This window comes from Aythya marila (genome assembly GCF_965140915.1).
Source record: "Aythya marila genome assembly, chromosome: 1".
NCBI classification, from domain to species: domain Eukaryota; kingdom Metazoa; phylum Chordata; class Aves; order Anseriformes; family Anatidae; genus Aythya; species Aythya marila.
In genome coordinates this window covers 21,415,337-21,440,464 of record NC_139042.1, presented here as the reverse complement: position 1 = coordinate 21,440,464, position 25,128 = coordinate 21,415,337, and the positions used below count along the sequence as shown (strand labels likewise).

The following is a 25,128-nucleotide window of genomic DNA, read 5'->3' as shown; positions in this document are numbered from 1 at the left end:
TTCACCGAGGGTACATGGCTGCACAGACATGGGGCATGAGGAGGTGGCACTCTGGGACTTCTTTTGTCCTCTGACTTCCACACTTTTCCTTTGCATGACAGACACAAGTCAAACCCCAATGGTACTTACACTGAGGTGTGAGTGATTGCCCACCTCCAATCTGGATTTTCTCAATGAGCACTTCTCAAGAGAAACCTTCTGGAAGAGCTAGAAGGACCAGCCCTGAGCACTGTGGTCACCCAGAGCAGCTTGGCAGTGAGGCTAAGGTTCCATCTCCAGCTGTATTTAACCTCCTGAAATACTACTTTCCACAGTATTTATCAATATGGACAAAGCCAGGAAGATTTGGGATATTTGGTGCACAGACAGCTGGTTTATTCTCAAGCCATTGTATCCTTGGAAAACCAAAAGGGGGTTCATGATCGCACATCCACTCATGATCCTGGAAACAGGACAGGGTTGAAAGCTCACAAATGAGTCAAGAAGTGCAAATGGGGGTGAGATTCTGAGCATAAAAGTTTGAGAACCAGTGAATCAGTCCTAAATAGGACTTAGCATGTTTCCTGGGCTGAAAGCAAACACAGTGCTCTGTAAGGAGATGTGTACAGCGTTTCCCATCCCTAACCCAGGAATATATTTTTATTAAGCTAAAGGCAACGTGAGTTTGTTCTTTCTCCATTGGGAAGGAAAAGCAAGATGAGAATCATTTGGTGGCAACTCTTTCTCTAAAATCTCTGGATGGAGCTTATGTAACGCTCATATAACATTTTATTCTGTTTAAGGGAAATTTTCCAGCAGCTGATTTAGTCATGCTCCACTGCCCAAAATGTGGAGCTGAAGATGACAAACCCAATTCAAACCCTGACTTCACCTTTAGAGCCTCAGACAGTACCTTGAATGTACTCCCTGGGAACCAGGAGTTGGAGAATTTTTGGAAAGCTGAGCTGCCAGCAGCCAGTAAGACCAGGATGAACATCTCTTCTGTGTGGAAAAAGCCTTCTTGCTTCTTTTTGTCTGCTTAGTTGTTTCTTTCTCTCTCTCTCTCTTCTTTTTTTTTTTTTTTTTTTTTTTTTTAATTCCATCCTTATAGTTATTAAAAGGAATGTAGGATGCTTTGCCCACCTCTGTGGCATACTTTGGATGACTAAGAAGCAGTCTGTAATTTTATGGCTTAAAAGATGAACAGGGAAGGGCAGAACTACTGTACTTAAAGCCGTAATTGTGTGTGAGTACTTGTAAATATCAAGGCCACCTTCGGGAACAACTGTGTAATGGCTCTTCTTGCTCTATTCCATTTGTCCAGTACAATATAATGGTTAAATCGATGTAAAGTGTCATGTATTTCTTTTTTCTACTCTCCCTGGGGCTATTCTTTTCAGTTATGTATGTTCAGCTTTGATCCCCAGAAAAATCAATAAAGATTCAGTTGTTCTCAAAAAAATCAAACTGAACCAAAATAACAACAACAACAAAAACCCACCAAGCTAAGCATTTAAAGCATTTTCTGTCATCTTGGTGTGGATTAAGTAATCCTTCTCTCCCTCAGGTTGCCACAGAGAGTGCCCTACTCAGCAAACTTTTGTAAAATGAGCAATAGCATGAAAACAGGCTTATACTTAAAGGTTTTTCTTGGTCTCATTCATAACCATAATCAGTGGTGTTTGTACTTGCGTTCTCATAAAAGAATCGTAAAGACTTTGCTGTTTCAGAAACACAAAGGCTGTTTTCACACACGCACACACACAAATAAAAAAAATAAAATAAAAATAAGTACCATGCTCTGACACTCTGTTTGTGCCAAACTCTGACTTTTCTGTTCACTTCTATGCACAGCTGTGAATACAGCAGAGGTGTGCATGATGCAGTCAGCCCCTGACTGCAAGACAACACAGCACACCTATCCGAGTGCATGTGGGAGTAATCTGAAAATAATAAAAAATGAGCAAGCACATTAAGCACAAACTGAAATTTATCTATGTCTATACAAAAATAAATCTTTGCAGAAGACAAAAATATATTTGCAATAAAGCCTTCATTTTGGAACATAGGTCTTCACGGTGGCTTTTGTCTCCTGTGCAACCTTCCGTGCTTTCTAAAGGTCAGATAGCACAGCTTGGCAAAATGATGCCTCACTTCTCAAGCAGCCTTAAGAAGTGGCAAGGTTTCATGCTCTGAGATATAATTCTGGTCTTATTACAGAGAGCAATTTTGGGAAATGATGAAATACCATCAGAGCGCATCTCTGCGAAGCATATCATGGCCTCCAGGATTAAAGGCGTTGCACCCGGAAGGTCTCAGCACTGCAGCCCAGGGGCCAGCTGCTCAGCTAAGCAACCGAAGCAATTCCCTACCATTTTGGAATGTACTTGGGTCTGATTTAAGCAACTCAAATCTCGGAGTTGACTGGATGTTTTAAAGGAAAAGCATCCACTTAGGAACATCAGCAGCTCAACAGATAGAAAGTAAAAGCTGTGAACAGTACCTTCCCCAGGGCCCCTTGATCCACTCCTTTAATTATTCTTCCCATGGGTTGTTTGGAGGTTTGGGAGGTTTTTCTTGGAAACAACATCAGACTGGGGCAGGTTGGACGATCCAGTTCTTCCAGTTACGTGAACTTCTTACAAGGAGGGAGGAAAGAAGCCAAATGTGGGTGTATCATCACACCGGCTGTGTTATTATGTATGCTATTTCCCAGGACATCTGTGATGGCACTGATCACACCCTCCATGCCCCAGCACCCTTGGCTCCCAGGGCATTGAATGCTGTGCTGGTGTGGGGTACACCTGGGTCTGCTGGGAGGAAAAGAAAGTGTAGCACTGTTTCTGGAGGAAGAAAAAAAAAAAAAAGTTTTGTTTATCTGCAGCTGCTTGACAAATAATGTCGTCAAGAGTCTGTTCTCTTGCTTTAAGTGGAAAATGTTTGTGTCAAGCATCTTCCCCAACGCATGTGTAAGGATGCAGCACTGGGGGTGGAGAATGCCAGGAACTGGTACACCCCCATGGCTGTGGTCACTGGTGCCATCATCAGCACTTGCTCTCGGCAGCAACTGAGTCAGCAGAGGACAGCAGAGAAGAGCTCCCGAACTGAAGAAGTTTTTCACCAAACTACTCATCACCTGTGATGTCCTTGCAGGGCTTCTGCAGCGGGCAGATGAGTGAAGAAATTAGGTGGGAGTTTAAGTGGTGTTTGCCTCTGCAGGGAAGCGATGGTGAAACAGCCCACGGCATCATTTCCCATCTTATCCCACTCTCTCTCCCAGCTTCACCATCTCAGTTGCGCAGCTGAGCATCAGCAGCCATGCTGCCAAAATCTTGTAGCACTTAAAAGCCACCACAATCCAGCTGCAACTTGAGTGGTGCCTACAAAGTAATCCACGGGAAGCTGGAAGTTAAACAAGCAAGTTACTCACATTCCCTCCTCATCTGACCAGCAGAAGTTTCTGGAGAGCAAAGCAAAGCAAACCAGGTGCTACTAGCAGAAAGAGGAAAGTCTGGGCTCCAGGACATGCAACACAGCCCTGCCAAAACCAAGAAGCAGCTGTGTTTATCAGAGATGGCTCTGGAGGAGGGGGTCAAGTACACATTAGTTGGAGAAACTGTGTTTAAGTCTGCTTAATGCTCCTGAAGAAAAAAATAAACATCAGCCAGCACTTCAAGACTGTACTGGGAGGTGTGTGGGACCAGAGCAAGAAGGTCCAAGTGAAGCTGGCAATCCCCAAACCTCAGTGTCCCCAGCAGGTGTGATCATGTGAAGGATGGTGTAATCATTTCTCCCTTCCAGAAGGCTGCTGGATGCTGCACCTCTAGACACTTTCACTCGGGAAGGGTGAGAAAGGGGTGACCTGAGGACAGAAGCATTGCCTTCCTATGTGGCTGGGTCATCCATCACACGTGTGGGCTGCTGCAGCAGAGACAATCCCAATTACCTGCTGACCCAGCAGCTCCAGACAGAAAAAAAAACAAAAAACAAAACAAACAAACAAACAAACAAAAAAACATCAGACTCCACAGCAAGCAACAAAACCACCACCCCAGTAGCTCACTGGGGAAGGACAGGAGGAGAGGGTGATGTCCTGCACCCCACCACAGGGACCAGGAGTTAGCTCTTGGCAGGCCTGGAGCCAATGTCTCTACTTGGTGAGGAGCTCAAGAGAAATCCTTGTGCATACGCAGACATTTAACAGAGCAATATTACACACTAAGAAATACAGTATAGTGACGCACTGCCAACATAATGCTTACAAGATGAGAATATTTATTCCTTATATGCTGGAAAAGAGAAAAACAAACAAACAAACAAACAAAAACAGCCTGCATTTTTCAGAAGACCTTGCATCTTTCTCCTGTGCTCTTATGAGCTCAGCCTGATTCCCCACGTGCTTTGTAGTTCTGTGCTGGGTGTTAGCCTGGCACAGGCAAATAAGGCTCAGAAAGGCTTTACTATTACAAATTTCTGGTGGGGATGGACCCTGCAGGCCATGGTGTAAGAGTTTCCCATGTTGTTCCCATGTCATTGATCATTGTGGTGCTCCTTGAGCTGGTTTTAGGAGACAGGAGTAATGCCCACCTTCCACCAAGCTAAGGCTCATGGTCACAAGGTTTCTGCTTCCTGCAGGTTTCCTTCCTCAGCTGCCTGTTCTGGCTGAGCACAATCCTCTGCCAGGTTTTGATTGATAGTGACAAGGGCCTGGTTCAAATTATGGATGTTGCTAGTAACAGCTTGCTCAAGCTTCCATGAACAACCCCAGGAAGATTGAACAAAGCTGTCCAAATCCCCAGTGAGCAACATTTCCTCTGAGCATAAGGGATGAATCAAGCATCTCAGTAATCCCGGAGGAGGAAAAGTCCAACAGGAAAACAAGCTGGATGATGAACAGTAACCAGCCGTTCCTTTCCCTGAGCACAGCAGCAGAGCAGGCTGAGGGGAGGCCTCATGGCGGCCTGCAGCTCCCTCACGAGGGGAGCGGAGGGGCAGGTGCTGAGCTCTGCTCTCTGGGGACAGCGACAGGACCCGAGGGAATGGCATGGAGCTGGGACAGGGGAGGGTCAGGCTGGGGGTTAGGGAAAGGGTCTGTACCCAGAGGGTGGTCAGGGACTGGGACAGGCTCCCCAGGGCAGTGGTCACAGCACCGAGCCTGCTGGAGTTCAAGAAACATTTGGACAGTGCTCTCAGACACATGGTTTTGGGGTGGTACTGTGTGGTGCCTGGAGTTGGACTTGATAATCCTTGTGGGTCCCTTCTAGCTCAGGACACCTGATGATTTTGTGATTTTCAACTGGAGCTCTCTTCCTTGTGAGCAAAGGTGCAGGGTGGCTGACCAGGATTCTAACTTCATGCAGCAGTTGCTATTTTTTTCCACTTTTTTTTTTTTTTTTAATTTAAAATATAGCTATTTTTTAACAGAAAGACTCCTAATACAATACAACATAAACTGGACATACTTCAGTCCCACCCAGTGGTGTCTTCCATGCAGTTCCTGCTCCCCACCAACTATCCCAGGGCACTCTGCCTCTAGCCTCTGCTTGGAGCTCCCAGGAGGAGGGTCCTCTCAGGAGCCTCAATCCCCAGGACTTTGTGAGCCAAAGACTTCTGCTTCCTACACTTTCCCCATGGACTGGCCATTTTCTTCAAATGCAGAAAAGCTGCAGAAGGGATAAATCACCATGAGCCATTCTCCCTCCTTTTGAATTCTGTCTTCACATCAGTGGGATAATTTGAAAATCATATGATATGAAAAATATGATTTGGAGCTCAAGGGTGCCTTTTCATTCTCTGGACCTTGAGGTCACATTAGATCATAGCCCATCACTTTTCTTTTCAAGCTTGAAGGCTAGAAACGTTCTGTGAATGGCAGCAGAGATTCAGCTCTAGCAGCCAAGGTTTTTAAGTCAAAGTCACGCCAAGGGACTTACTCTGTGAACACAAAAATGCATAACATTTAGAAATAATTTAGAAAAAATGAATATGAAAAGAAGTCTAGCTTGCCTTTGTGAAGAGTTTGTGTTAAGGAAAGCCGCATTTTCTCAAGGGCAGGCAGCAATAGCTACACAAATCTATTTTTATTATTTAGGCAGGAGAAACACTGTGAGTGTCTGTCTGCCAGCAATAAATCTTCTCTCAGTCTACCTGCTGGTAGATAGATTGTACAGATCTAACGGTCAGGGACAGAAAGTAAAAAACATAAGTCTTCCACCTTTCTTTTCACTTCAGGCAATCTTTCCGTATGTTTCTGCATGTCCTGAAGTTTACCAGTTTCAAATGTTGTTTAAGTGCTGTACACTATTACAGCAGTTGTGTAGCAGGTCCCTAACTTCCCTGCTTGAGTGCATGCTGTTATATATACAGTATTCACCCTATAAAAGAAACATCATCTTTCCTTTCCCTCACCATTTGTAGTGTTCAGAACAGCATCCCAAAATGAGATCCCACCTTGCATGCAGTTTTTTAGCAAATCCGGAGTATTCACTGGGAAATAAAATCAAACAAGGAACACCTAGAGATTAATACTTCTATAAACTACTGTAGAAGAGCTGTGGAGCTACAGGTTGCAGAAACTCACCAACAAATACATTGGTCTTGATAAGAGATATGGAGGGTTCATTTTGCTTTTATCACCTCTGCCCTGAGTTAACTAGGGCAGATGCTATTGCCACGTGTGTGACTCAAGGTGGCAGAGAGCATCTAGATCTTCGGCTGCTAAACCTAAACTGCAGGAGGGCTCAGAAAAGGCAGTAGTGCTGTGTTCATGCCAGCTTGCTTATAGTTCTCCACGAGCACTTCAGACCTGGGCTGCTCTTGTAAATCTGATTAGATGTCACTGTTTTTCCCGGAGGAGCATCAGCTGAAGTGAAGAGCTGCTGAGTGCTGCTGCTTTCCGGGAAGAGAAGGATGGAAGTGCAGGTGGGGGCAGCTCCTGCCCCTGTGAGGTGGCAGCCCTAGAAGGCACAAGGAGGCCCAAGGGCAGCTCTGTACATCAGGGTGGCTCACCCCGGAGCAGCTGCCCCCACAGTTTGGGAAAGGGTGCTGGAAAATGGGAGAGTTGGGAAGGACTTGGCCATGGAGAAAGGAGCTGAAAAGAGCAGAGACTCACAGGTGAACAATGTAGGCAGCACACAGAAGTCATAGAAAAACAGGCTTAGCAGGGCTCAGAAACTTGTCCAACTTTCTTTGCCACCAGCCTCAGAACAGCTACCCTTGCTGCCTTTTTTGGTATTTTATTATATTATTATATTGGTATATATCTCTAGACTATTCTTAAAATTCTGAAGGGTGAGATTTTATCTACTTCCTGGGCTCTTTTTCCATTGCCAAGTGTCCAGACTCTTAGGAAGTATTTTCAATTTCAGACTAAACCCCTGTGCTGCAGCTTAAATCCATTGCTCCTTGTCTTCTCTACAGCTTCTTCTACATGAGAAGGAGAGAAGACCAGTCCCACGGGGAGAAGCTGATCTAGGGAAATGCCCAAGGGCAGGATCTCAGATCTTAGATCCTCAGATCTAAGCCTGTGGCTCTCAAAAATGAGGTAGGATTTAGGCTGGCAGCTAAGCCCAGCTGAAGGTGTGGGAGGTTACCCAATAACAACCATGGCATGGGGCAAGGTGTGTGTGAAAATGAGAGCTCAGGAGTAAACTATCCACTCGTGCAGAAAGACCAGGAGTGTGCTTGTTGATACTAAGCAAGTGTCTTCTCAGTGAACTGAAATGCAAAACAAGAGCTTACAGCAAGTGGAAGCATGGTAAAGCAACAAAAAGGAGCATGCAAGCACTGTTTATTCATCCTGGGATGAAATCAGAAGGCCAAAGCCCAGCTGGAGCTAACCCTGGCTGAGGACAAAGAGAAACATGAAGGGATCTTCTAAATGCGTTAGCAGAAAGAAGCAATTTGGAGAAACTGTGGGTCTACTAATGAAAGGATGACTCAATGCACTGACAGACAATAAGCAAAAGACTAAAATATTCAATGCCTTTTTTGCATACATTTTCCTTGGCAAAGCCTACTCCTAGACCTTCACTTGTCCACAATGACTTGTGAAGGAGAGGGACAAACACCAGGAGGGGCAACAAATGAGGGTCTACCTAGAGAAGCTGTAAGTATTCAGATCCAGGTGACCAGATGGGATTCACCAGAGGGTGCTGATGTGACTGTACGGCTGCAGTCCATCACCAGAAAGTCACAGGGACAGCTCTGACAACTGGAAAGTCTCCTACTTTACAAAAACTGAGCAAATACGGGTTGGATGAATAAACTGTTAGATGGACTGAAAATTAGCTGGATCATTAGGTCAAAGAACAGTAATCAATGTTGTGATGGGCCATCTGGCAGACAGTAATGAACAGAGGACCCCAGAGAAGGACACGGGAGCTGATATTGTTCAATATTTTCATCAGTCACCAAGCCGATGACACAAAGGACACTTTCATCTCATTTTCAGATAATAGATTAGAAGAGACAACTTCCATCTCCATTTGGCAGAGCTGGTAGAGCTTCCGACCAGAGGGACTTTGAGAAACTTGGGGTCTGGGTCAACAGAAAGTTGACCAATGGAGTTCAACATGAGCTGGGCAAAGTTCTGCAGTGGAGGCAGAGCAATGGATGGAAACGACCTGGAATTTAATAGGAGACTTTGGTGGGCTTTTACTGAGAGTCAGGAAAACCATATACTGGGTCTGCACAAGGACCAGCGTGGCTGGCAGACAGAGGGTAGTTATTACTCCCACTCTATCTCATGTCAGCGGGGATGCCCCAGGAGTAGTGTCCCATGCTGGCACCCCCACTTCAACAAGTCATTGAGAAACTGGAGAAAGTCTGCTGGAGTGCTGACAAGACAGTCAGGACCTAAAGATCCTGGGTGATGGGTTTGGTCAGTCTGGCAAAAAAAGAAGCCTAGGAGAGGCCTAATGTCAGCCTTCAAAAGTTGACAAAATGGAGCCATGCTCTCCAAATCAATGGTAAGCTGTACAGCAAGACCTTGGTCTTCACTGGAATGATCAGGTTTGCCTATTTAGGGCCCAAAAGAGGGTCGTGGAGTGGACATCTGTGGTGGACCTCTGACCATACACTCCAGCTGACAGCTCTACCTTGGTTGGCCCCAACCAGCTCCCTCCAAACTAACACTGAGGCACTTCTCTGGGAACAACTCAATCCCACAGGTTGTCCCCAAAGGGCAGCATGAAGAAGATGATGTTAGGTTCCTCCCACAGGAAATTTAACAGGACACCATCAAACTTTGCACTCTGAAACACCTCCACACGCCTCATACCACACCTCCTGGCATGCATTGCTGAGGCCTCTTCCAGTTGGCAGCACAGGCACAGCCTCAGGGATTTAGGATGGATGCCCAGGGCAAGCTGGTGGCTGAGTTGGCAGGATGGTGAAGACCAGGGAGGGCACAAATGGTGAAAGATGGGGCATGGTGTTACCTGCATGGGAGCTGCTTTCCTAAGAAGCTTTCATAATTATCAGTTTCCTTTGCAGAAAGGTGGAAGGCAGCTTGGAAGCACTTGTCTGTGCAGCACAGCATGGGTCCAGGTGGCAGAGAGCAGAAATGACCACACTTACAACTCCTGTGCTGTGTCTACATGGAGGTGGACACATGGAGATTCTACTTTCCTCCAGTGTTTTCCCCTTACCATGCAAGAGGATGATGCAGGCAGCAAGACAGCTCATTACCCAGGATAAAATGACTCAGTTCTGCTTCAGATCTTGCTTATATTTTACCAGCTTTGTATCCGAACATCTCATTAACAAAAGCAAATGGACTATAACATCTTCTAAGCAAGCTTGCTCAGAAATCCCTGAAACAATCAAAAGATGGGGAAAACAATTCATTGCATCTTATGCATGGATTCTTGGAATTTTAGATATATTAGGCAATACCCCTCTTTATTCACTCAAATTAGTCTAATTGCATGCATATTTATTGTCCACTGTTCCTTGGTATCCAAGCAAATCAAAGTAGGCTGCTTCACTACTGAGACAGCAATTTTGCATAAGAAATATGGACAGTTTTGCATCAGACTAATAATGCTGTTCCATTATTCAGAACCAGAGCTAAAATTAGCAAGCACCTCAACAACCAGATGCATATTTCATCTTCTAGGTACAAGCCTGAATTAGCACTGGCCTCTGCCTCCTACCAGTAGCCCTTAATTCCCAATGGGCTCTTCTACGCCAAGATCATTGACATGAGATAGACTCAGACTACCTTGTGTATTTGTATCCCTATTTAAACACCAAAGGGACTCCAGAAGTCAGGCTCCATTTGCTGTGTGCCAGAAAGCTACGTAAAACTCCAAATCTGACTTTTTATATAGACTTTTAAGGAGAAATCAGCCCTGTGCTGGTACCTGTTTAAAGGAAAAGGCAGCCAAACCCACCCACAGAACTGCACCTGCTCACGCCAGGAGCACCAGTCCTTTCTCAGAGCCACCCTTAAAATGATGCAGCCTCTTTCTCCCCAGGCTGGCCAAGTGATGGGGAGCCCCTAGCACAGAGCAGGTGCAGTATCTCAACCTCACACTCTAAATAAAAGCCAAAGCTTTTCATTTTGTTGTGCAAAACCTACAAAACAGCCCTTTCGGAGCTCTTTTAATACACCATGGACAGATGGAAAAATTCCCTCTCGACCGATGCTGTGTTTTAAGCACCCTTAATCTGCAGGGACATTGCCACTTGTATGGGAGACTGGGCACTTTGACGGATGCAATATACCCAAATGAAACTCTTTTCTTTTTTTTTAGCCTCTGTACACTGGGGTGAGAGAAAGGGTAAAAAAGTCACAGTTCTGGAATAAAATCCTCCAATGTCCCTTCTGCCTGTGCTTCAGGTCTAAACCCAAGACCAGCCTTCAGAAACCTTTGCCCCTGCCACAGACTTGCCTCCTCATGGACAGGATACCAGGGGTGTCTGCAAAAAACAGGGGCTGGGTGGGGACAAATATTCACCCTGCTATAGATGAAGCTTGCCCAGAGGCTGTTATCAACCCCTGGGTCCTGGGCAGGACCCAGGGCTGACTCCAAAGGGCTGGCAGCCTGGTCTTTTCCTCCCTGCAGCTGAGTGCAGCCCCCCTGCTTTTACCCCATCCAGCATCTTCGCATCTGTACAAATCATTTGCAACACCTCCTCAGCTGCTTTGGGTCCTAAGGGGCTGCTGATATGCTGCTGCTGCTGTTGCTGTGACTTCTCCATCATCCTTGTACTCCTTGGGCTCTTGCCAGTTCACCTCCTAGGTGAATCTGCCTACTGAGCATGGTTTGGATCAACCCTTGCTCCTAAAGCTCCTGGAAGGTTTTGGGGCTGAGAGCACTGTTTTGCTTGTTCTGAGATTTGTTTGCAGGAGGAGGAGGCGGTCTCAGCTGCAGGAAGGGTGCTCATGGTTCACCAGCAAGTGGGGCTCAATCTCCCCTTCCCAGAGCTGTGCTCAGAAACACTATTTACTGATATTAGCTTACCATCCCAAGGAGGGGGGAGGAATTACTATGAAATGTTTACGAGGACCGACTGAAACCTGAGAGGAGGATGTTTTTAGTAATGGGAAAAGAGCCAAATACCTTGGAAGAGAGATATCCCAGCTTTAAGAATTAATTACCGCTTCTCAGTAATGCAGGCTGAACTATTCAATAAGCTTGCGCAATTTCCTGGGCAGATGCATTTTAATGGGAGTTTTGTGCACAGATCAACAGCAAAATAGGGTTCACCAAGCCCGGGCACAGAGGCAGAGCCCTTCAGCCCTGTGCTTACCCAGTGAAGGGCAGAGGATGCTGTGGGGTCTGAAGCAGAGCATTCACAGCATCTCACAGCTTGAGGGCCTCTGGGCAAGGATTTCTCTTGTGGATGGTTACTGTCAGTCCAGGAAGGAAAGCACAGATAGCAAACCAAGGGTGATCCTAAACACCACAGCTGTAACATCTCTGGAGCTCTGTAATTATTGTGCAAACTTTGCTATGTTGCCTTTCAGTTGTAAATGAAGTCAGTGAAATGGGTGCTTTTTATACCCTAAGTTTTCTTTTGGAAGAAAATATAGGGTGTAAATGGTCGTGCCACACAACGTACACTGGCCTAGCAAGTGTAGGTTATGTATTTAAACATTTGATCCTGCTTCTTGTAGTCAAGAGCATCAAGCAATGAATGAATTAGGAAAGCCTCATAAACCAGTTATCTCTTTTTTTCAATAAAAATGAATTGATTTCTTGATTTCTCCTTATCTTAGATATGTGGAAACAGAACTGTTGACGAGCAAGGCTGAGAACCAGAGGGATTTTTCTGGGAAGTCTGAACTGTCACAAATTACCCAAAACTGAAGCTGAGCTGCTGTTTTGTGAGCCATGCTCCAATTCAAACAAGCTTTTGGGGGCTGTCACTGCGGAGGTTTCTCTGTCAGACAGCTCTTTGGAGGGTTGTGTGGTACCTCGGGGCTCTGAGACAGCATCACCCCTGGTGATAGTACATTCTGAAACTGCTCAGACCTTCCTAAATAACCAACAAAAAAGCTACTGAAGTCCACCAGGACTAACGTTGTGTTATCAGAGGCCTGGGCACAGGATATGGATTTGTTTCTCGTTGTTCCTCCGCCCAGGATTAGTCAACCACAGCCAAAAGAGAGGAGGACATCCATGAAACCTCCTGAAGAAGATATTCCTAGCTCTACCTAGGGACCTGTGGCTCCTGAACAGAATCGCACGGAGCTGGTTGATGGCAGCAGCTATTGTAAAATTCATGAAGTCTTAAGGCATCACTGGGTGATTTCATTTCTGGGAGATAACTAGACAAAATAGCCCAGCGGGGGGGGAGATGCTGATGTAGTAGCAGCCATAATAGTGTGTGATGCCACAACGCGTTCCCGCTCCCGAAAACCCACTCATCCTTCTTGTCAGGGAAAATTGCTCTGATTCTGTTCCACAGCGGAGATGGTGGGAGGAAGGAGGCAGATTCATACTTCCCTCTGATCGTGGAGAAAAGGCCAAGCTGAGCCCTGCCATGGTCCTGAAGGGGCCACCCCCTGCCCAAGCTGCCCCCAGCGCCATCCCCAGCTCCTGCTTCACTAGGACAGCGGGCACCAGGGCTCAATGCTGGGTGTATTTTCTGGACATGTACAAGCTGATCACCTTTAGCAGCTCGCTCAGTGAAACCCTGTACTGGGTGCTCAAGGGGGGAATCAAACTTCATCATTTCCAGCCACAGTTTCAAAAGTAACCAACACCCTAGCACTGTGGGTTTTTTGTTTGTTTGTTTGTTTGTTTGTTTTCCTGGAAAACAGTTTGTTTTCCCCATCTTCAGAATAGTGAAATGCTGCCTAAATACCCCAGTTGTGATTTTGTGATTTTTTAAATTCCCCTTCAAATTTCCCCATGAATTTGTGTCCCCTGAAGTTGATTTTGAGCTCACTACGAAGGCATCCATCCCCATTAACCAAGTGCCCCCACTCCTCTCAAGCCCCCATCCCAGAGTCGTGGACCTGGGATTTTTCTTCAGCCTTTCTCAGGCTGAAGAAAAATATTTTCAGTGCATTTCAACCACTAACATCCCTTGTCCAGGCTGTCACCGTGCTCTGGCACTTCCAGTAATTAACTCAAGAGGTTTGAGCCCAATTCGCGGCCCTGCTTTGGGTCTGCCCGTGTAGATCTTGAGCTGCATCCCTCCTGCTCTCCGTAGTGGAGTCAGGTTGGAGCAGGGACAGCAAGCCATTACTCCACTTCCACGTTTTCTGCTCAGCATGGAGCAGAGCTTTATTTTTACCAGCACAACGCACGCACTTCGGAGGCAGATCTGAAGTGCAAAACCCACGTTCTGTGCTTAGACAGCCAGCAAACGTTAATAAAAAAAAAAAATAAAAATAAATAAATACATAAAAATCACTTGGGTAGGGTGGGAGAGCTGACGTAAAAGAGGAGGAAAAAGTCTGACCCGCTTCCAACCGGCTACAGAATCGCCCTGGGGAAGAGGGAGATGTGATTCCTCATAAATGCAGCTATTTTCTCTAAGGGAACCCACGCATCAGTCCCTCCTAGCACACGGCTCCGCAGAAAGCAGCAGCAATCCCCCACGCAGCTCAGCCGCGGATTGCTCAGCACTTTGTCCCACGGTGATGTGCAGCAGAGGCTCAGCCCTCCCGTTAGGGACAGAGCTCTAGAAATCCGAAATCAGAGCTCATTGCTAACAGCTTGTCAGCTTTCGGGTGGGGACAGGTGCAAGCAAAGCAGCAGTCACTGAAGGAGGAAAGAGATCCTATTATAAGCAGTACTCTTACAGGCAATTCTCTCTTTTCATGTTTAATAAGGCTATTTTTTCTTTTTTTTTTTTTCCCCTTTCATATAAAGCTTTCCAACAAGGGCTTTCCAAGCATTTTATAAAGGCAGGTTACATCATCATCATCATCATAATTTTACAAGCAGGAAACTGACGCCCAAAAAAAAAAGTCATTTCAGCAGAATAAAACAGCAAATCCCAGCCCAAAACAGAAAGAAAAAAAAAAAAAAAAGAAAAGAAAAAAAAATAGAATCAAAACCTGCTGGCAAAAATCCCCTTCTCCAACCACATCTACTCAGTTGCTATGCAGCATTTTTTTTTTTTTTGAAAAATAACATAACCCTACGAGACCAAACAAAAGGGAACAACATAGAAACTGCAAGCTTCAACACACTTACTTCCATACTTTTGGCATTAGTACAAAAATAAAGATTTGTGGTTTTATTCGTTCACTAGTTTACAAAAATAAAGAGTCTATGGGGTCGCCCCGGAGGCTTTACTTGACTTTGGAAGACAAAGCCTGTTTGAAACGTCTCTTTAGGTCCTGCATGTTGGGGGATCGGGGCCGGGGGATGATGGATGCCCGCCGCCTGTCCGCGCCGCCGGCGTGCTGCAGCTTGCTGACCTCCTTGCAGAGGTACTGGAACACGTCGCACACACCCTGGGAGTTCTCGCTGGTGGAGATCTCCAAAAACAAGCTGCCCAGGTCGCTGGCCAGCTGCAGTCCCTCCTTGGCCTGCACTTGCCGGGCGTGGAGGAGGTCGGCTTTGTTCCCCACCACGATGATGGGGGTCCTGGCGTCCGGGTGGAGCTGGCGGATGTGCTGATGGAGGGCTCGGACCGCCTGGTAGCTGCCGTAGTCCGTGATGGAGTAGACCACGAGGAAGCCCTCTGCCCACTTCACGCACCTCGACAGCGAGTCCAGCACCTGCACGCGGTCCCCCTGCACCTGCGGCACGACAGAGCCAAGGCTTTGACATCGTCCCGAGAGGTCTGAGCTCTGTCCTAGGGGACCGAGCCTGGCTGATTCCCTTTTAGGAAACACAGGCTCCAAAGCTGAGCCCTCAAGTGGCAGAGAACTGATCTAATTTAAGGAAGCGAGGCACCACTCGGGGCATCCCACGCTCAGCTGGACGGCAGCATGCCCAGCTCCCCAACCCAGGGCTTTTTATTTTTTTAGGAAAAAGGGCTGAAAGCTAACCCCACCAGAACCACGAGCTCATGCCCCTGCAGAAATCACAGTTTTTGACCCAAACCTTATTTCAAAGCGAAACCCGCCTCCTGTTTAGCTACCCGCTGCCGCCAGGATTTGGGGCGGCTCCGGAGCGAGCCGCCGAGATTTTTTTCCCCCCTCCGGTTCCCAGGGTTTTGGGGCGGGGGGCGGCGGGGCCGTACCTGGAGGCAACCCGGCGTGTCCTGGATCTGCACGGCGACGTGCTCGCCATCCAGGCGCACCAGGCGGGAGTAGAGGCTGCCGGTGTTGGGCTCGTAGTCCCCGATGAAGCGCTTGGTCAGGAAGCGCACGATGAGAGCTGGAAGAGAGGGGCTCGTTAGGACGGACGGAGGGACAAAAGGGGATAAAAGGGGGACAGGGAAGGGACAGGAGGGGACATCCCGGAGCGGAGCAGCCCCGGAGAGAGCACTCACCGCTCTTGCCGACGCCTCGGGCGCCCAGCACGGCCAGCCGCACCTCGCCGCCCGGCGGCCCCGGGGCGCACTCGGCGATGGGCGCCAGCAAGAAGGGCTGCGACATGCTCGGCAGGCGCATGGAGGGGCTCGGCTGGGCTCGGCTCGGCTCAGCCCGGCTCGGCTCGGCCTCAGCCACCGCCTTTTAAAGGCTCCGGCGGCGGCTCCGTGCGCGGCACCGCCCCGGCTGCAGCGCCCGGCCCCCGGCAGCCGCTCCGCGCCTCCCCCGTCCCTACATCGGCCCCTTCCCCAAAGGCTCCCCGCTCTCTGGGACAAGCTGGGGGACCCCACGGCACCGCCCCGGGCAGGTTTAGGGGGTCGTGGTTAGGTTTGGGGTGCAGCATCACCCCGCGGGATGGGTTATCCCTGCAGCCGGGGATGGAGAGGGGAAAGAAGGGGAATGATTTGGGGTTGGATCCCAGGTCTGTAGCTGGGTGCATGAAAGAAGGGGAATGATTTGGGGTTGGATCTCGTGGCTGCAGCTGGATATATCCCTCTACAGCCAGTGTAGAAAGCCAAGTTTACAGGTCAGCCCCCAAACTGAAGCTCTCTATCAGCCCCCAGGGTGTGGATTAAGCCCTTCGCTTTTTTGGAGTGGAGGCAACTTGAAAAGGGAAAGGATCGCACAGCCCGGCAGGTAAATTAGCCCCAAGCCTGCTAAAGGCTGGGTGCACGTTCACATCTCCGTGCAACCCGTTGCCTTGGCTCCTGCAGTGTGCTGCATCTCCAGCACGTGAGTGTTTACAAATGAAATAATTCATTTAGGGGATGCTTTGGTTTTATTATTATCCGGGAGGTAACACGAGGCAGCAGGAAACAACACGGAGGTGGCAGCAAGGGAGCAGGCTGGTGCCAAGGGAGGTGCTGTAGGCTCCCCATTTTTCACAAGTGCCCTTTGTACGCTGGGCACTGCAAATTTCCATCCCCTTTCACAGAAGCACACAGGATATTAGGGATTGGAAGGGACCTTGAAAAATCACCTAGTCCAGTCCCCTTCCAGCGGGACACAGCTCTCAGCTCCACGGGATGACAAAAGGTCACGTTTTTCTTTACTTTCTCTTGCCCTCCCTCCTGCTTTCTCCCCACGTCCAGGCAAAAGCCCGGGAACCGTGCCTGCTAAGCACTCCTTGGGAAACCTCCAGTGACACGAAACATCAGGAGGAGGGCACTAGAACATCACCAGCTCCGCTCCACCACAGCAAAAGCGTCCCCAGGGTAAGAAACCCTGGCACCACGGACCAAAAGGATGGGGCAGAACAGCACCCACTTCCCAGGGGCACAGCCCCACAGCGGGCAGGGGACCGACTGCCCCCCAAAGTTGTGCCCCACCTGAGTTCTCCCCCTTGTGCCCCATAAATCCCGGAGTTTTTCTACCTGATGGAGATGCCACATGGCTCTTCAGCCAGTCACACATGATTCACAGCAGGTAACACCCTCAGCTAAGGCTGTGGAGGAAGCGCTGTGTATTATTTGTGTTACTGCGGTGCCCAAGAGCCCCTACAGGAACAACGAGGCAATTTTTCCCCTCAGAAGCCGATTGCCTCTAAAATCTCTACACCAACACTCCCTGTCATGCCGCTTTTCCTTTTGTAAACAAGATTTTCTTCCATCGCTAAAAGCTTTTGGTTTCCAAAGGTTCACGCTATTGTCATCCGCTCCCATTGTCATGCGCCGCTCATCCCTGGCCTTGTGCACAAACAGGGGCTATTTTTAAACGTTTCTTTATAAAAGAGCTATCAGAGCACATTCAGCGTGCCCTTGAGAGAGCGGCATGAAAACGAGTCCAGGCAGATGACTGCCAGGTGCTGGGAGCTGTGAAAGCAGCGAGCATTGAAACGCCACCCCCAAAATAAAACTTCCCATAACAAGGGAAGTTTGCGTCCCCTGCACCCCTGAATCACGAGGATCCATACAAACGAGCCCAGTTTAGTCATGTCCTTTCTCCCCACACCAAAAATTTTGGGAACTACTGCACCTTGTGGTCTCTTGGCATCCTCTGGGCCAGCTGGGACACAGGAGACAGCTCAGCCCTCACCTCTGAATTAGGCTCCCTGAATGGAGACCAAGCACTGCGTGGAAGTGCCTACAAGCACTCCACTCTCTACGTGTTGTACAGGGGCAATGGCTCTGATGTGTAACACCCACCTAGAGTAAGCTGAAGGGGAGATCTTGCAACTCCAGACACAAGCAGATGTGCCTCACCCTCCCAGAGAGGCACGCTGAACTCAGCGGTTGCTCCCCTCCCCAGCAGTTTGCAGTTTGTGTGCACACTGAAAATGATTTTCTTGGATCAAGGAGGCACGTCAGTTCAGGAGCTGGTTTCATGACAGCCAGTTTTCACCAGCTGCTCAATTCGCAGATCTCCCTCTTTTGTCAGGACCGTGCAAAAACAGGGCAGCTAAACACGTGCTAAGCAACTCCAACAGCAGATAGGGGTCTGCGAGTACCCGAGCTGTGCTTCTCCAAACCTGAGATCATCGGGAAACCACAGCCGCGCTGACAGCGACTAAAAGGCAGCACCTATAAACCAGGGAAGGTTAAACCTTTGTCAGTTTGTGCTTCTTCCAAAGATCGGAAGAAACATAGAGACTCTTGCTACACAAACCCAACCTCATATTCAGTCAGTTCTGGGAACCCAGACCGAGGAAATCATCCCCTCCCTCCCCTCCCAGCCCACGCAGATTCCAAACACGCATTTAGAGCATCTACCCTCCGCCGAGTGACCTTGGAAGGACAGGGGCTAAGTGGAAAACTCGCAATGCACAGGGTCTGCAGAAGCACAGCTCTCAAACGAGACCTCTGCATGCTGCCTGCTCCTGTTATCCCAAATTGCTGAGGAAGTTCCAGAAGTTGAAAGCTACCCACTGCTTAATTTGTGCTTGTTAAACTTTTCATCGCGGTGCTAGTTGATCCACTTGCGTCTTGACAGGGAAGCACAAAATAAATGCAGAGCCAAGGTAACTTAGACAAGCAGGCATAAAAGAAATGGATGGAAATTGATGAAAAGGTCAGCACCGAAGATCACACCCACTAAAGCCTCCCACTTAACTCCTTCAGATGTGAAGCCTAATGGAAAACGCTTATCCTGCTAGACAAATATTTATTTTAAATTGCTGTTCACAAGCCAAGTAAGCTGATAAAGATCTAAGGTTAGAATATACCTCAAACTGCTCCAAGAAAAATGCACATGATTGTAAGAGCTGAGTGCATGAATCAGTAAAAGTTAGGACAGATTCATCAGCCCTGTTTCGGGTGATGGTGGCGCCCTCCATGCCTAACCCACCGTGTCAAAACAGCAAAACACCCTTCATCAGTCTGCTAAGAGGTAGGAGTTCCACCTCCTGCAAGACAAGTGTTAGGCTAAACATGCATCAATCCCAATTTCTAAGCAGATTGTATGCAGCTTGAAACACCTGAGAAGATAAAAATAAACCTCATCTCTCCATTTATTACTCCCCCTCAAAAAATAGTTGTCCTACAAGTGACTGTTCAGTCATTTTCAGTGATTGACACCTACAAAGTGCTTGAGATCACCAGCTTCTCTGGTATTTCACCTCTACACGTTAGTTTTACATCATTTACTTGAGGTAGCTATGCAGTGCCTTACATCAGACTTCGGAAGGTAAAAGATAATCCAGAACTATCACCAAGCTAGAGTTCATGCATTTTCAAGGCTAAGCACGTTGCCTTCAGCAGATTCTTCAGCAAGCTTAAAACAAAATTTACAAAACCAGCCTTGGTTAGCACACAGTTGATTGTTCTTCTGCTCAAACACTGGGCAACTAGCACCAGGGTTTTGTGAAGCATTACTGAAGTTAATTGGATGAGAGAAATGCGTTAGGACATCCAGACAGACGCTTAGATCCAACAGATAGGTAATAAACATACAAAATCCAAGTGCTGAACTATGCCAGTCCATTAAATAAAGAACAAGTGACAAAGGCACGGTTTTGACATAAAAGCGTTGTTACTAAACTACTCTTTTCTAAGAATGCTTATTGGCCTGGGGATGCTCTAAGAATCCCTTTACACATTACAGTGATGAAACAAAAAGGCCTGCCCACGGCCTTATTTTTTTCCAAGTTATTTTCAAAAACCATTTTCTTCAAGTGACACTTAGCTCTTGATATATGCTCTCAGTTTGCCAGTGAAATATTTGATGTCCTCTCTTATTACCCCACTAGGTAATCAAAGGATGATCACCACTGAGCATTAGCAACTTTCAGCGTCCCTAAAATTTATGGTCTGTCAGTGACCAAACTGACCAGCAAAAGCTGCCAGTCATTTAAATGACCAATTATCACGTAAAGCAAGTTAAATAAACTTCATTAAGAGAAGCTTTCTAAAGGATCCATTCAAAAAGTACTTAAATGAATCAGCCACAATCGCATACGCTTGTCCAAAAACAGATCTTTAATTTAATCTTTTCAAAATGTTCATTATGCCATGAATTCATAGGGAATTGGCTCCAGCAGCTCTGGATCCTTCCCGTTAGTTCTCACGAAGTGTGCTTCCCTTGGTGGAGCAGGCTGTAAACGAAAAGAGAAAGAACTTGTAACACGAACTCAGATGTAGCCTTACACAAAATTAATTGTGACACTTAATGCATTGCTACATAAACATTACAGCAATTTTATCATTTCTTGTCTCTTTAAAAACTGTTTCAAAGATTAGCTGTAAAAAAAAAAAAATGATCTGCTAGAAAATTTACTTGGCTTCCACTGCTGAATGAAGAAAACTACACTTCATCCTCTGCAATTTACTAATCTAAGTTAACGAGAAGTGATGCAGCCTGGGGTTCTAGAAGAAACAGATGTTACTTTCTCTAGAAGTCATTCTTAAAAGGTTTTAACAGATTAGCAACCCTCTACAGTACTCTCTGAACAGGAAGCATCTGGCCCTTTGTTCACAGCCAAGGACATCATTTTCATCCAGGAACAGTGCACGTCTGTTCAGGCACCAAATATTACAGCTGAGATGCAGACACGCTGCATGCTGTCACTCTACCCTAAATGATGAAAAAGAAGGAACCTCCTACAAAAAGAACACAAACTAAGTGAGGCTGGTAGCAGACACCTGCAACACAATTTGCAACAGACCTGGATTTTTCAGAGTACTGTAAGCATCTTCATTAATGTTTTTTTAACAAATAAATTCAGTTTGCAGCATTATGTTTTGTTGTTTTGGAAGAGAATAATGTTTTAGTCAACCGAATCAACAGTGCATCAACTACAATAAAAATATTACCTGGCGTTTCAGTTGAACCCAAATGCCTTTTTCCTTTGCTTCCTTTTTCTTCTTCTCATTCTCCTTCACCCGCTGCAGGAAGCTGTCTCTGCTCTTGGAATGCTTAATATGCTCAATACGCACATTAATTCTCTTGGCAAGAATCTTACCCCTAAGAAAAGAAATCAGGTTTTAATCTCCTGCACTTGCAAAAAGGCCATTTCAAGGCCAGCATTATGGCATTTCCACACGTAACTCCATGAGCTCAATTAGAGATCAGTTTTCTCTAAGTGGCAATCACTCAGAATACATTGCTGCATATGCAAATCGGCTTTAATTTATGTAACTGAAAGCTTATTAATATATAACAATATGCTGATAATTCAGCCTTAAATTGCTGGAGAATAAATTATTTTAACCTTAACCTTGGAGCATACAGACAAGTAACTACCACCACTGTACTTTAGCCTCATTTCTGGAAAAAAGTATCTTTTTCTAACTAAATTGTACAAAAAGATGAATAAAGCTGAAAAATAGTACTTTAAAAAGCCTTCAATATAAATGTGCAAGTCAGCTGAAAATCCCCATTAGATAATGTCACTATGTGCTGCTGAGAAGAATAACGAACTGTTTCCTCTGACAGGATCCAAGCCAAACGACCATCATTTGCTTGGGTTTTAAAAGGAAACGTACTTTACCCACCTTGAATGACCAATCAAGACAAAAAAATGTCTAACTGGCAAAGTGAAAGGAGGGTGCCACTGCAGATCAACTTCCCCCAGCACAAACTTTAGATGCTCGGAATTTCATTACTTACTTCACCTTCTTGTTAACAATAACGCCCACAGCGTGCTGCGTGACATTATATACCCTTCCAGTCTTGCCATGGTAACACTTGTGGGGCATACCTTGTTGAACAGTACCCATACCCTGTTAAAGAGGTAAAATGAGAATCAAGCCTCAACTTTAGCTTTAAAACATTCAAGCAACGTCGAGGGCTTTCCATTCACAAGTTAATTCAAGCACAAATACCACATTACTCGAGATTGATTTAAAAACACTCCTGTTTTGTTCATACCTTAGAATTTCTAACTACACATTTTGTATCTGAAGACTACTAAATTCTTCTATGACCATTCTGTTGCTTTCAGCGTCGGTGAAATAATTCGATCACTTTGTCTTTAGCAAGCAATCACAGGAGACAATCATCATCAAGCTCCAGAATGTCAAGAAGCGATAATTCCTAAATGCTACAGTTCTCCAGGAGTTTAAAAAATAATAAAAAAATTACACTTCAACCTCTGAGTTATGAAAACTCAGCACTTCAAACTGAAATTAAAGGATTCAACAGAGTAGGAATTCTTAGTGAAATGCTCAAATTTAATACAATTTCATGTTGAAAGTATGGATGATTTCAAATGACAAGTCCTAGAAAAAAAATGATTTATGGGAAATGATGCTGCATAAGCCATGCAGCATGAACTATGGCTCTTCTGAGTAGCAGGTGCAGATCAGGTGAAACAGCATCTACTAGAATGACACATGGGATTCCTGTGAGCTAGCAGGCACAACGCAGCAACCCAAGTATTAGATATTGCGTGCCTCACTCACTTTTTTCCAGCTGAGCACACAGCAACAGAGCACAGCCTAATGTAGATCACAAAGTACGTGACACTGAAGCATTAATACTGGCTCAGTAGCATTGTTATTCCAGTACTGCTCCAACAGAAGCCGCTGTTCGTGTTGACACATACGACATGAATAACAGAAGGACTACCACAAAAAAGGGAAATGGAAGTGGTAACACTGCTTCAGGTATTTGTGCTTTTTGTGTTTGTTTTATTTTTGTTGTTAATTACACTGCTTTGTAGAAAGTACCTTGATATCAACTATGTCGCCCTTCTTGTAGATGCGCATGTATGTAGCCAGAGGAACAACTCCTGTTGGGAGACACAAATATGGACGCTATGAAGCTCCCAATTTCACACACATATAAAAAGGTGGGGCGGGAGGGGAGGAGACACAGACCACGCATTTCGTAACATCTGATTTAAAAACTCAAATTCAAAATTAATTAAATAACAACAAAAAAAAACATTTTAAAGTAATTACCTCTTCACTTTCCAAAATAAAGAAAAAAGTGAAGAAAACTACAATTTTAATCTCATCCCTAATGCAGAAGCTGAAAAAGCATTACAACTATTTATGATCTCACTGTGAATACAGCTGCTATCACTTATCACTTAGAAGCAAGAAACCGTACATTTTGACTAAGTATGACTTTTGACGTATCTTCTTCACTTTCAAGCAATGCAGAAATAGTACCATTACCATTGTCCAGCACTCAAAAGAGTAATAAATAACCTCTAAGACTACAAGCTTACTTGTGTATCTTTCTGTGGGTTTTGGCCCAAGTTGCCAGATACCCATCCTTTGATGTAAGCTGGTATATCCATACTACCTAGGGACTGCTGAAAGCCAACGGGTCAGTAGTTTAGCGCAGTTTTTCTCCCCACAGCACGTACTTACCATGTTTGCGGAACGGCCTTGAGAACATATAACGTGTTCCCCTCCTCTTTCCCTTTGTGTTCGTCATTTTGGATGATTACTGCAAAAATGAATGAAGGCTGTTCAGAACTACTGGTTCACTAAAAAACTGACTAATGACGTTTTCATGAATTTTAGAAAAAGAAAGTCTTCAAGCCTTCAGAATGATGCCATTTCCAAAAATCAGGGTCAGGCCAAGCAGTATTATTAGACACTAACAGAAAACAAATAGAATATTTATATAGAGCAATCACACAGCTGAGGTAACGTGGGATGATAGCAAATCACCACCTGCACCTTCTCTCTCCTCAAAGCAATGTCTGCTATGAGAGAGGGCCAAGTGGCTCAGGGCTTTGCCTGCTCAGGTGCTGAAACCCTTCAATGATGGAGGCAGGCTGATGAACAGCCAGTTTGGAGGCCAAACACCTCGTAACACAGAAGTTTTTCCTTGTATCTAGTTATAACCTCTCTCATTCAGCCTTATGACACACATCTCTCCTGTCACGTGCCCCTAATTAGGCACCAGGCCCCATCTTCTTGATGACAGCTGTTAAGTGCCCCCCAAGTGCTTCTTGGCCCTGAATGCTGAAGCCCAGTTCTCTCAGCCTCTCCTCACAGGGCTTGCCAAAAACCAAGATCTCTACTACCTAAATTATGAGATAACTGCAGATACTACTATTACAGATGATAAATTTAACCAGTCTGTTGCTTCTTATGATTTTAGCAATGCATTTTAACTTCATCTCGAGCCTCTCACCACCACAGACGCCCCTCAGCCCCGGCCCTTCACACTATGCACTCAACACCCACATTAGTGCACCCCATGTCCTACTGGACGAGACCTACACTGTAAAACTACCCTAAACCCTCCTTCTTTTATTCCTTTATTATCTCTTTCCCTCAGCAGTCCCCCGGCGCAGCGCGGCCTACCCCTCCACTCGCCACCCCACGCCGCAGCCTCCAACCCACGGCCTCTCCACTCCCCCCCTCACCCCCCGACCCCTTCAAGGCCCTTCCTACAGCCCCCCAGCCCTCTAGCGGAGCCCCCCGGCCGCTCCCCGGCGGCACCTGACGGGCGCTGTGGGCCCGGCGCCGCTCCCCGCGTGTGCCCACAAAATGGCGGCGCGGCCCGAAAGGAAGGGGGCCGGCGCCGCGGCCGCGCTTAAATAGGGGGCCTCGCCGGGGCTGTCCGCGGCGCGCCTGACGGAAAGAGACAGGCGGGAGAATAGCCACCCTCCCGCCCGCCTGAGGGAGGAAAATGGCGGCCGGGGGGAGGGGGCCTAAGGGAAAGGTGGGCGGGAGGGGTGAGGGGAATGGCGGTGGGGGGAGCTCTGAGGTGAACGGGGAGGCTGTGGGGGGGTTCTGAGCGCCCCGGGTAGGGCTTTTGTTAGCTTGAAATACAGCTCCTTAACGAATAGCTTCTGT

The 25,128-nt window shown here is 46.7% G+C and overlaps 2 protein-coding genes across 2 annotated transcripts; both read right to left on the bottom strand.

Annotated features, from left to right (window-relative positions):
- Window positions 1-14,214: 14,214 nt before the first annotated feature.
- On the bottom strand, window positions 14,215-16,098 carry RASL11A (RAS like family 11 member A). The gene is made up of 3 exons (XM_082751581.1): window positions 15,892-16,098; window positions 15,640-15,776; window positions 14,215-15,193 (listed from the first exon to the last, which is right to left on the bottom strand). The coding sequence occupies exons 1-3, from the start codon at window positions 16,010-16,012 to the stop codon at window positions 14,741-14,743; spliced, it is 711 nt and encodes a 236-aa protein (XP_082607707.1). The 5' UTR covers window positions 16,013-16,098; the 3' UTR covers window positions 14,215-14,740.
- A 4,222-nt stretch (window positions 16,099-20,320) lies between these two features.
- Window positions 20,321-24,851, bottom strand: RPL21 (ribosomal protein L21). The gene is made up of 6 exons (XM_082758242.1): window positions 24,772-24,851; window positions 23,686-23,764; window positions 23,035-23,096; window positions 21,974-22,086; window positions 21,178-21,328; window positions 20,321-20,459 (listed from the first exon to the last, which is right to left on the bottom strand). The coding sequence occupies exons 2-6, from the start codon at window positions 23,750-23,752 to the stop codon at window positions 20,370-20,372; spliced, it is 483 nt and encodes a 160-aa protein (XP_082614368.1). The 5' UTR covers window positions 23,753-23,764; window positions 24,772-24,851; the 3' UTR covers window positions 20,321-20,369.
- Between the last annotated feature and the right edge of the window lie 277 nt (window positions 24,852-25,128).

Coding starts and splice junctions, on each gene's coding strand:
- RASL11A (XM_082751581.1), bottom strand. CDS start 16,012: ATGCGCCTGCCGAGCATGTCGCAGCCCTTCTTGCTGGCGCCCATCGCC. Junction 15,777..15,891: donor CCGAGGCGTCGGCAAGAGCG/GTGAGTGCTCTC, acceptor CCTCTCTTCCAG/CTCTCATCGTGCGCTTCCTG. Junction 15,194..15,639: donor ACACGCCGGGTTGCCTCCAG/GTACGGCCCCGC, acceptor GTCGTGCCGCAG/GTGCAGGGGGACCGCGTGCA.
- RPL21 (XM_082758242.1), bottom strand. CDS start 23,752: ATGACGAACACAAAGGGAAAGAGGAGGGGAACACGTTATATGTTCTCA. Junction 23,097..23,685: donor AAGGCCGTTCCGCAAACATG/GTAAGTACGTGC, acceptor GTCTCCCAACAG/GAGTTGTTCCTCTGGCTACA. Junction 20,460..21,177: donor GGGTTCAACTGAAACGCCAG/GTAATATTTTTA, acceptor TTTCGTTTACAG/CCTGCTCCACCAAGGGAAGC.